Below are 12,514 nucleotides of genomic sequence, written 5' to 3'. Positions count from 1 at the left end.
CATTTCCATTAATGAATGTGAGGAGTCTGCCTTGTTTCACTCTGTGATTTATAACCTTGCTCCATCATCGTCTTGAGCTCAGGGTTAACTAACAACCCCCCCCCCCCCCCCCTTAATGACTCAACCACAAAGTGCTGGATTGAAGGGAGTTTGCTTAGTTTAATGCATGAATGGATACACTTTACTTTATATTCAAGCATTTTTTATTTATATGAATTTAAATAATAAGTTTGTCACAGAGGGTTTTACAATTTGAACAACATTTTGAAATCCTCTATGATTAGAAGCTTTAAGTCTTATATCAGATATTTACATATAATATAATAGCATCTTAGTTCAAGTAAGAGCCATTCTTCTAGAAATGATTTTGGGTGTAATTCTTCATATTAAAACATTAAAGCTGCCTACGGGGAATAATTGTGTGATTTGTAGTTGGTTATTAAAAAAAGACACTATAGACCCTAAGTTTACATTGATCTGTTTTTGTAAAGGATGCCTGTATCTTGAGCTGTTTTTCTTTGTAAATGCTGGTTTCTCACCAGCTCTGCCCTGATCCTCCATGGTGACCATCCAGGTTGTTTTAAAGCAGCAGCCACACACTGCAGTTCGCGCTGGACTCAGCCTGCCCTGTCACCCCCACCACTGCTGCCACATGGAAGCCACATTTGCTCGCCACCATTTTATGCCGCTGTCACCCCGCCTTCAAGAGAGCGAGGGGAGAGAGGGGAGGTGAAAGGGAAAGGAGGGAACGAGAGGGAGGCTTCACCCTGAGCGGATGCTAGACAAAGATGGCAGCAGAGACATTTTGTCTACTTTCATTAGTTCTGGTGGTGGTGAGCTGTGCTGAATATTAGCCTGTTACTGGCAAAGCCACACATTGTGGGGGCACAGACGGGAGTGCATGTCACAATCAAATCTAGCCCACCTAATTTCCATCTTCCTCACTGAAAAAGTGGGACATATGGGCCAGGATGCCAATTGCTTATTTTACATGGTAATTAACGTCCCTCAAACCGTGTTATGCAGTAGGTGTGTCTCAACCATGACAAAGTTTATCTAAAAGATTAACATAAATATATTCCCAGTAAGGTATAAGATATTTTGAGATCCTGACAGACTACAAAGGCTTGTCTTTACGAAATAAATCAAGTTTGTTGGCCATAGTTTTATCGTGACAGTGTCACTATCAGCTAAACGCAGAATCAACCTAAATCAGTGCTGCTATTTCCTTGAGTCTCTACTATCTGGTATCTGTTACCGATCGACACACTTTATGGATGTGTGTGTGTGTGTGTGTGTGTGTGTTTGATTGTGCTCTAATGCATGTGAGTGAAGGACAGTTTAGGTATTTGATATGCTTGTGATCAACTCTAGTATAGGATTGTTTAGCTGTTTTGTTTGTGATCAGCATGACCCAATCACCCAAGACTTCCCTTTTTGGAGTTCTGCCAAAACACAGATACTTCATCTGGTTTATTATTCTCTAACAACCATCCGATTCCTTTGTTTACCTAAATAACAACACTCACATAGCGAGTACCTGATTGGTGCTAAGTGTGTATGTTTGTGTGTGTGGAAATGTACCTGAATGTTTTTTTGTCCTGCTGAGCTTTCATCTGTTGGACTCATTAGAGCAGTCGTCTCACTGGATGCTATAGTGGAGGAGCTCCGGAGACAGGCTCCCCATGAAAGAGTCATGATGGACAGAAAAAAGTGCTGATGTGCAGGTTCCTGCCTCAAGGCTTTCACCTGCTCTGGAACTGCCCCAAGGCAAAAAGAAGCAGGCAGCTCCAACCAGCCAGTGAAAGACTGAAACGCTAGTCAGAATCTTTTTTTAATGTTCCTTACTGAAAACTGGGCACTTGGAATTGATGCTAAAACATAACAAATAAAAGTTAACTAATTTCAAAATAAATGTTCTTAATCTGTTTCTAATGATTAAAAAACGAACAAGTCAAAAAAGGTGGATGAAAGTATTACGGAAGAGGGATACAAATGGGCCGTTCCACCTTGTTAAATTTCAAACGATTTTATTAGGGTGTCAATTCTGCGGGTCTTGGCAGGGTGCTTCTGGAGGTATCTGAGCAGGGGAGTGCAGCAGCAGCAGCCGGGGTGAGAGCATGTCGGCTGTTGACACCATCTAACGAAGGGAGGATTAGGAGTTTACAGAGGCAGTAATATGATAGGTCAAAATGAGAAGGCACTCCTCCGCAGCACTTGGCTCTGTAATGAATGATTGACTGGAAAAGGAGAAGCTGCCAGTCGCTGGCTGAATGCTCATCTTGACGCCTGCCGCAGCGCTCCATGGCTCCCCTTGATCACGTCTCGCTGCTCCCTTCTCATCTAAGGCTCCGGTCTGCAGGGAAAAGCTGCTTTTCCCTCTTATTTTTCCCCCCTAATTTACACATTTAAGACATTTTTGTTTGCTTATTTGCAATTCCCTTTTTTGTCAGTGAGCCTCTCTCTATCAGTCCTACTCCCAGCTTTGAAAACAGCCCCCGCCACAGACACACACACACACACACACTCCCTCACTTACAACCTTCCCTTTCTCTTCTGTTTGCCTCGAGGCAATGAGCTAATTTCAGGTTCCATAATTGCAGTGTGTTGTACACCTGTCTGCCATTAAATCTCCCCTGTCTCTCATTCTCTTTCTTAATGAGATATTATTGTAATTATTGTCATTATGCTATTTTCCCATAATGAACTTGATTGATGTTGTTGTTATTGCACTATTTATTCTCTATAATTAGTGTAAATGTGTTGAGAACTTGTACAAGCACTGATATAGTCTCAGACTGTGGTTATGAGTCCCTCATTCACTCATCAGCTGACCTCATAGTTCCCGCTTATAGTGCAGAGTTTCTCTTGGATATGGAGAAGAGAGAGCCGAGCAGCCTGGTCAGTGCTGAATAGGGCCCTCTCTTGTAGCCATTTTAAGACCATTACAACGGTGAAAGGCTACACAATGGCCAGTGCCGAGCTTTGTTTCAGCCTGTCACAGGCACCCTGTGAAAACCAAATAGTGCTTTGCCTTAAAAGAAAAGGTGAAAAAGGTTTTGCCTATACTCCCATTTTGGGGGAAAATCTGGTTGTGTTTTGAAAAGGGACTTGATTTTGAATGTTATTGTTGTAGAGGCAAACTACTGGAAGGAATGCCAAAGAAAATCTCTCGCTGAATGAACAATGTTCAATTTTTTTTTCTCAGCGGCTCTCAATCCAATTAGGAGATTAATAAGGGGTCATGCATAGGGACTTCACGCTGCAGGTTGTGTTTCTTTGGGCTTCTTTTGGAGAGTGGGGATGGGGCTGAAGTGGGATAGGGCCCTGACTGAAGGCTGGACTCTTTAATGTGTAGTGAGGGGTCTTGTGCCCCGGTGAGGCATTGAAACTGTCTGGGGAGCACAGATGATCTTTTCCGTTACTCTTGAGGCGAGGTCGGCAGATAATCTGACACTGTGGTTGGATTGGTTACCCAGGTGGTACCAATTACCTGACCTCTCACAAGCCTTTGCTTCCCCCTTCACATGCTCTCATTTACCTTCAATTTGTCATTGATTCATTACTTCATATAAATATTTTTACTGGTCAAATGCAACATTTAACAAACATTAACTTTGGGTTTGAGGTTAGGTATTTTACCTGGAAAGCTGTAACCTCTGTGGAAACTTAAGTTCCAAGGTTAGTATAAATGCAGAAAAATGTCTTTAAAAGGGGCCTTAGTTGTTCTTTAATCTCCCTCTATGAGAGGGAAAGTGGGTAGGAGGGCCCTAGAAGTGGACACACATATCCAGCCTTTGTGGATTTGTTCACATGCTGGGGAGCTTTGAGTGTCTGACAGCCGTTTAACTCCACACGACCTGGTTCTCAAGTGCCATCGTTTGGGCGCTCTTGAATCCTGTTAGGAGCCCATAATTACAATTCATGCACTCCCTGTGCTTCTTTGAAGAGGCATTGAGAAGGCAAAGAGGGGTACGGAGAGCCTGAGAGAGCCCTATAGCAATACTGGCCCTTGTTCACGCTCTCAGAGACTTTTTGATAAACTGCCTGGTTATAATGGTGATACAATGGCAAATAGTGTTTATATATGAGTAAATATTTTTCTTTTATTTACAAATTGCATGGATGGGACTCTTATAGCACAAGTGGAAATATACATTCTACATGACACGTTTTGTAGTTAGATGGCCCTTCTTTCAAGTCTGCAAACAACTTTGTGAATTGAAGTGTGAGTGAAGTGAAGCACATTCAATGGCTTTCAAAGGGAAAGAGGAGAAAGGCTGAGCATAATGCCTAATAGGTGCTTTAGTAATTTCTGAGTTTTCATAGCTTAATCCGTTCTGAAAAGCTCAGGAGAAGAAAGGCTGCAAATGGCCCTCAGTATTAATATGATGTGACTTCTGTACAATAAGGGCTGTGGATCCCAGAAGCCCTTTTCCAAGCTTACCTTCTTTCATCATCTTCAGCCCTTGGAACTTTTTGCCTAAATGTTTCATGAAACCCCGGCAGTAAGCCTCTTTGGTATTCTGTCTTCATAACGCCTAGTTTAGGACTATTATTACACCATGTTCAAGGCAGAGGAGCACATACAAACAGTGAGGCTGCCTCTCCATTGTGCAAAACTCAAATTGATTTGGTACAATTGGGAGAGCATTTGTATTAAAACACACATAGGCTCATTTGCCCTCTTTGGTTTTGGAGTTTTGCTAATGCAACTGAGGATTGGTTGCTTTCCCTCCTTCTTTGAACAAATAAGGATTATTTCTGGTTTTCTGAGTATATCTACCCAGATCAAACAATGTGTCCTTTATTATTTATTCTAATCATGGATTTCAACACAACATTTCCTCAGAAAAACAACAGTGTGACCAAACCACACATAAAAACAAGTGCAAGATTACCCCGATTTCATCCTGATATTTTGCTAAAATAAAAAAATAAATTAAAATTAAATTTTGCACAAGTAATCCTGCCTCGTTCTCCATAGGTACATTTATTTTTGTAAACTCTGGGATTTCTGTGAGGGTATTAAAAGTCCCTATTTTGTTTTTCTTTTCCGGCACAGAGAGGAGAAAAAAAAGCATGCAAAGGATTCAAAGAGTCCTGTGATGATGTGCCTCAGGAGAGTGCCTGGTTCTATCTCACAGCTTTCTCTGTGAATTCTTTGTAACACATTCTCTCCCATTATAAAAATAACATCAGGGATATAGATACGCGTTTGTTCATTGTTTTTTGAATTTCAAGAAAACAAAGGGTCTAGTTTCCTTCTTGTGTATGTTTTGTTTACATCGAATAGGGAGAAACTAGCAAGGGGACACACTGGGTGGGTCAGTGACCCTAGAGAAAACAGCTTGCATTAATATGGTCTAATCCAATGTAATTAGTCAAATTACAGCACGCCAAGCAGCTTGTCAAGGGCTGTCGGCTTTGGCAGGCACACAAGATGGCCTGGAGTCCCACTGGACGACACAGGGACCTCAAAAAGCCGTCCTGCTGCACTTAGTTTTACTCCTTTCAGTCCATTTTCCCTGGTCTCCTGCATCTTTCTTTCTTGACTCAAAATGGGGAGGGCTCTTTCAGCTGTGCTTGAATGTTCTCACCTTTTTTTGAGCTGTCTCCCATACCCCCAGGCTGCTAGCTTGGCTTCCTGCCTGCCTGCTAAGGTGGATCAAAACGATATGAGGATTCAAAGAGCGGGCTACAGAAAGTCAAAGTAATTATATCAGTGCAGCACTCCTCCTACGTGATTTTATGAGAGAGAGCCAGATGCAGACTCTAACTAGTGCCGCTAAGAACCACAGACACGGTGAAGACACTTCCTCATGTCGTAGGATTAGCATTGGTTAAAAAGATTTAAACTATATAATTACATGAGGATAAAGTACAAATTATCCAGTGCACTCAACAGCCAGATTATCATCCCTTGCAAGGCCCCGTTCAACCCCAAGGGGTGAGCCTGGTTGACAAAAGGCTACTCATTAGCATAAATTTACAAGTGCTCTCGTTCAAAGGAGCCGATAAGAACCTGTTCCACCTTTTGCTTTGGCCCCCTTCAGTGGCTGGTTGTGCTTTTGGCAATGACAGATAAGTCAGGGTAATTCCACTCTATGCCTGGAAAAAATGATGCGCCAAATTCTGGCTGCATCCCGAAGGTGTCACCCAGGATAATCCTCAAAGAGCGTCCGGCGGAAAAGGGGGCTGTGTGTTTTCCACATGATATACTGCGAATGACAGAAAGAATTATACGAAGGAGGACAATTCTGTAGCATATTATTAAGCAATTCCCAGTGAATAACCAGGATAAAAGGATAATGGATGAGGGTGCCGTTATTGCCTCGGTGCTGAGGGAAGCGCCAAAGCAAAGGTAGAGAGACAAGATTAATTGAGGAGGAGTGAAGCGCTCATTGCTCATCAGGCCCTTTCGTCTAACCACTTGCTCTTTCTGTCCCTCTCCTCCTCTGTCTCTCCGCCTCTCCATCCTTGTCTTGTTCTTTCTTTTCTTCTCTGTCTTGATGTGAGCCCCTATCCCTCCCACACATCAACCACAAAAAAAAAGTTTGATTTAAAGCGATCAGCTTGGCATTCAGTGGCAGCCAGAGGAAGCTGGTGCCCAGGCCGGGGAGATTTCAGTCATCTTAAGGCTGACAAGTCCCTGAGAAAGTCCCATTAGGAAAAGCTATACTGATAGCAAAAGACTGCATCCCTTCCCTCAAGCTCCTTAGTGAAGGCCTCCTCAAGCTGTTTATCTGGATGATGTGCTCACTAAATATGTGTGTGTGTGCGTTATGTGGCTGTGGATGGTCAATGCTGGAGCATGTTCATATGTTTCATAAATTGTTTGTTTCGCCCCTTTCTTTATTTGTTTACTCGCTAGATATACTCTACTTGCAAGCCATAATGAAGTTACTACTTACAGGGAGGAGGCAAAAACTGAAATCTGTATTAAATATGTATTTTCCTACTGCATTGGTATATGCACACTACGTGCTACACTGTGGATATTGCTTAGCCTGGCACCGCCCGCCTACCTACTTCCGCTCAATTTTCATTTGGACCACGCTAGATATTGCTAAGGTCAGCAAGAAAATTATTATAGTCTCATATTTTGGACTTCTATCCGAAGCCTTCTGCAGGCGTCATAGCTTGTTGCCAAGCCACTTGATGTGTATCATCGCTATAGGTAACTGCAAAACTGTTTTGATTTTTTTTTCATTGCATTTCCTGAGGCTTTATATTGTAACACAGCCTGATAAAGAATGTTTAAAGAGTCACGACTCTTCAAGAAGAAATTGCATACTAACAGAAAGGGCTCCTCCCACCTGTCCCACCGTGGCAGTGTTGAAGACAGCGCTGCAGGGCCTGCTAATGTGGGTGAAATACCATCCCTGACATAAATGTTATTGACAAACTTGGCTGGACATTTTGGGCAGTGAACTGCCAGCATGTTTAATGCATATTCATCTCCTTTATCCCACTGGTCTTGCCAGAGCACCCAAGCTGTGTCATCTTGCCACACTCCAGCTACCACCCAAATGTATAGTGACACTGATTATGCAAATCTGAATCTTGTTTCCCCCCAATACCTGCATTAGGAGCCTGATACTTTATTGAAGTTGAGATACGGCTCTCACATAGAGGAACCAAGTGGAATGCTGATTTTTTTATATTTATAATCTGGTGGAATCTCTTTACATTTTTGTGTTTTTACACTTCATAGCAGTTGTCACGTTAAGAAAGGATCAAATGTGAAGCATGCTTTGAGGCTCTGGCATACGTTATAAATCTTTGCAGGATGCAAAAAGGGATTTAAGTTTAAATAAATTTGGATCATGGCGCATCATGGTCAGATACCTTTCAGATTCTTTTCTGCATAGCTTTCTAAAGTTTTATAAGGCAACATTAGTTTACTTGCTGGGAACACCTGAGTGATTTGTCGAAAGGATAATACATACATTGTATTTATTCCTACGTTTATATACACATTGAATTTACAAATGTTTTTATTTTCTTCCGTACTCCTGGCGGTATTTAACAGGCAGATAGTTTTGGTTTCATTGTTCATTGGAAATTTCCACTTAAAGAAATTCTAAAAAATAAAATGCCCCTCTATGCAATGCTATTCTGAATCCTCGCAGTAAAGAGGAGATGATGATTTTAAATAAGTAAATACAAATCTTACATGTTTCGGACCCTTAAGTAATTTTTCGTCCGTTGTTCTGATAGCTCTGATTTCAGCTTCTTATGCGTTTCAATTCAAATACATCTATTTGTAAATTTTTTAATCTGTGACCCTTTCTACTGCATCATATGGCTGCTATGGATGCTCTCCCACTTAGCTGAGAGTAGCTCTCTCTCTGCTCTCGCTGTTACCGGTCTTTTATGCTTTCCCTTTTCGCCTTCTCCTACTGCTCAACCTCTTCACAGATTTGGCCCATATTGCCTGGGGTCAGCCATTGAATACAGTATATACGCTGGGTGTGCTGATCCCCCAAATTGCCATGTGTGAAATCCATCCCACTGGCCCCTAAGGGAGTAGTCATATCACTCAAAATGAAACGGCCCCTTCGTATCCTCCCCTTATTCTCCCACTCCGCAGTTCTCTCTGGCCGCCTGGGGACCATGGCAGTTGTTGAGGCTTTATAGTGGAAGCCTATTAGACAAATCTTAGAAGAATGCTGCAGAGGTGCTGTGATACCAGGTTGTCAGAGTGCTCCACACTCTCATATAAATATATCAGTCATGCTGGCTTGGAGGTCTCACTGAATTATATTATTCTTTCCTGTTGTGCTGTAAATGCAGTGAGTGAAGAGGGATTGTATTCTTCCATATGGGAGAAAATTGCATCAGGTTTTAGAGGAAAAAAATGCTTCATTAGATTTATTAATAACGTCTTGTCAGAGTGTCTCAGCCAATGTGGGGTGAAAGCTATACGGAAGTCAGATACCATTAGAATCTATTTCCATGCGTAAAAGGGGCCTCTCTTTTTAAGTATGATGTGCTCCATTTGCGTGTCCGTACATTTATTTATTTATATATATATATATATATATATGAGATTCAGCCTAAACACCGGTGTCACCTCATCTCATCTGTCACAACATTTTTTGTTCCTTTCCGTTTTCCAACCTTGTGATGTTCCAACAGGCGGAAGGCAGCCTGATCTCTGTCAAATCAGTGGAGAGAAGAAGAGAAAAGGAAAGAGAGGACAGAGATGTTAAATTGCATTATTGCTATTATGCTGTTAGAGAGATACATCTCCCTGCAGCTGGCGGAGCGGAGCAGCGCATGCGCCTGTGCTGCTCCTAATGAGGCTGCGTGGAGGGACCTGTGTGGTGGAAACAAAAGGCTTGTGCTGTGTGGACCATACCCAGACCCCTCCACCCTCCACCCCTCATCCCCTCACCACACACACTGCCTCCCCCAGCCCTGAGCCGTGACAGACCCATAGCAGAGCGCCCTGGTCCCCTTTCCTGGTGGCGTGATTAGATTGGGGCCGAAGTCTCCAGCTGGCAGGCCTGTCTGTGACTGGAGGCGGCGGTCCCCAGCGCTTGTCACTGGGCTGACACCTCTGACAGGCAGGGGACAGCTTCAGCAGACAGGTTCATTAAATGGCATTTTTTACAGCTGGGCCTCCACCAAAAAAAAAATTAGGGGCTGGGCTTTGTCAAATCTCCTCTAAAGTCTACAGGGCCCCCGTGTGTGTGTGTGTGTGTGTGTGTGTGTGTGTGTGTGTTGGTTTAGACCGAAAAGCTTTGTTGTTATGACAAATTTTCTGATCTGGGCTGTTTGAAATCGGCTCTTTTTCTCTCCTCTTTAGCCTCTCTTTTGTTGACAGCTAGCCCTTTGGCCTGCGCCTTGTCATCTCAACAAAATGTTCACTCTAGCTAGCTGGGCAACACGCAACAGCCAGTGCTAAAATATTATTCTATTGACCATTGGTTAAGAGTTACTATAGTATTGCTGTTTTGATACATTTTTCAATTCTGAACAACCTGAACTATTTGTTCGTTACCTATGTAAGCTGCATTTTTTTATTATTCTTTTTCATAAAGAACAATAATGATATAGTACATGAAAGAAAGAACATATTAAGAATTCAGAATGCAAAATGTTGGCACTGTTAAAATACAATTATTAAAACTATACAATGAATAAACTTTGCTAATAATGACAACCCATTAAAAGTCTCTAGACATTCAAATAGGTATTTAAATAACAGCTTGCTGGCGCCTTGATGGAGTAAGCAGTTATATTGTAGCCTTCCCATGATGCATATCTGTATGATTTGGCCTTTCAGCATTGCACTCTTAAGAACTACCTCCAAAACATCTGGCTGCAGATCTATGAGGGTAGATGAAAGCTGCCCTGCTCTCTAGTGAGCTGCTGCTGGCCCTCAACAGTTTGCCCACAGCTCCATAGACCTCCCTCTCATCCTCCCTCCCTCCCTCCCTCCCTCCCTCTCTCCTCCCTTCCTCTCCTCCTCTAGTCAGCAAGCTGCCTCCTCTGGGCCACGCTGTATCTATGACAACTGTTTGAGTTGGGGGGAGGGAGGGTGCAGAGGTGTCAGGCAAGGGCATTATACTGGGGAGGGAGGAGAGCAACCAGAGATGCTGTGCTGCACATCCAGAGCATCTCCACCTAATCCAATTTTAATTGAGCTCCAGAGATTTTGGCTGTGGCACGGAGGTCGGGCATGAGCTATTCCAGGGAGAAATTAAGGCAGCCCTAGCCCTGCGCTGCACTCTTCCAGCCTGTCACTATTTTAAATGAGCATTAGCATCAGACCTAACCCAGCTGAACATCTCACTCTCGCTTCCCTCCCTCCCTCCCTCCCTCCCTCACTACTAGTCCACCTCAATCACCTCCACACGCACACCCACACACACACACACACACACACACACACACACACACACACACACACACACTACTGTACGGCCTAGCATCTTACTGGCCTGTTATATCTTTATCCTCTCACACTCTCTGAACTTAAGACATGTGTGATTATAACCTGGGGACTTGATGTGGTGCTCCTCGGCGTCTACTGTTGGACAGTCATAGGAAAGTGAGATGGGGGGCCGGTGGCGGGGAAAAGTGTGCAAGGGGACCATTCTCACCTGTCAGAACAAGTGTGTGGGTTTTACTGTGTATGGACCTGCAGCCCCAGTGGTGCTACAAACACTAATGATCCTGTGTCTGCGCTCTCCTCGCCGAGATGGTTTTTATTGATTATGTAGGTGTGATTTACCCAGGGGGTAACTCATCGCCTTGCTCGAATGAGTTTTTACGACCTACTGAAAAAGTGTGAGATACTGAAAGAGAATCTGTAGATAGCTTCATATTGTGCAGAAAAGTGCTTTGATATATGGTGCAAGGTCTCGGCAATGCTTTGTGTTACGAGTTGAATAACGAATGATGAACGTTATATTACATTTTGAATAAAACTCATGAAATTTTCATTGAAGTGACATCGTAGTTAGATTACTACTTGCTGTAGTTTGGTCTGGCTTTGCGAGACTATAGTTAGATTAATCCATTGTAGATCACATGCTATGCAATAATTGAATAGCCCATTGTGATGTACCCTACATATACTGTGTTGGCGATTTTTTTCTGGTTTTGTAATATGAAACTTTAATGAAAAATGGCCCTTATACCACGTATGACATTGTCTCTGGTTTTACTGCTATTATAACCTGAGGACTTCTCTTCTCTCTCTGCCCCTCCAGGTCTTGGTGTACACTGAGGGTTTACATGGGAAGTGGATGTTCAGTGAGATCCGGGCGGTGTTCTCCCGACGCTACCTCCTGCAGAACACAGCCATGGAGGTCTTTATGGCCAACAGAAGTAAGCGGAATGTGCCAAGTACATCATTTGAAATCCATGCTCCTCTTTCTCTTCGCCACTAAGTCATATCTGTCACCGTTTTTCACAGCGTCGGTCATGTTCAACTTCCCCGACCAAGCCACGGTAAAGAAAGTGGTCTACAGTCTTCCTCGAGTGGGAGTGGGCACCAGCTATGGTCTTCCACAAGCCAGGTGGGTCACACACATATGCCAAATGGAAATAAACTTAACACTTGCTAAGTATTTCTAATATTGTCATTCCCTCACGGCCACTCTTCCCTCCTTTGTGTTGTGCGGTGGGGCCTCTGTGCAGCATGGCTCGCAGCAGAGTCATTTGAAGTCCCATTGCTCCAGTCATTGAAGTGGATGTGCACTGACCCTGACTGAACTGACCTAATTCTCTGACAGAAGACTTTATACAGCATGGCTGCATCCAGACCACTGACCACAGGAAAATCCACAGATTCCCTGTAGACTCTCTGATAGCACTAACAGGCCTATTTATACACTGTTACGGAACAAGTACATTTCCTTATGTCTTAGGTTAAGTGAGTGGATGTAAAGCAAAACATCCTAAATGAACAAATATGTAAATGAATTTGTGATTTGAACCTAGCTTTCATTTAATCGAAATGGTGTCCAAACCACCACAATTATTCTCTCATTTG

At 43.1% G+C, this 12,514-nt stretch overlaps 1 protein-coding gene across 2 annotated transcripts in view; it reads left to right on the top strand.

Moving 5' to 3' along the window:
- LOC307248537 (neurobeachin-like) overlaps positions 1–12,514 on the top strand; it is a gene marked incomplete at both ends in the record, with an annotated part of 199,544 nt that overhangs the window by 154,061 nt on the left and 32,969 nt on the right. For both annotated transcript variants that reach the window (XM_080024948.1, XM_080024947.1), the window contains 2 exons: positions 11,730–11,847; positions 11,936–12,038. In XM_080024948.1, coding sequence (XP_079881074.1) covers positions 11,730–11,847; positions 11,936–12,038 — 221 coding nt within the window. The remainder of the gene's footprint in view (positions 1–11,729; positions 11,848–11,935; positions 12,039–12,514) is intronic.

Source organism: Ammodytes marinus, assembly GCF_949987685.1.
Source record: "Ammodytes marinus genome assembly, chromosome: 3".
Classification (NCBI taxonomy): domain Eukaryota; kingdom Metazoa; phylum Chordata; class Actinopteri; order Uranoscopiformes; family Ammodytidae; genus Ammodytes; species Ammodytes marinus.
This window is presented reverse-complemented; position numbering and strand designations above follow the sequence as displayed.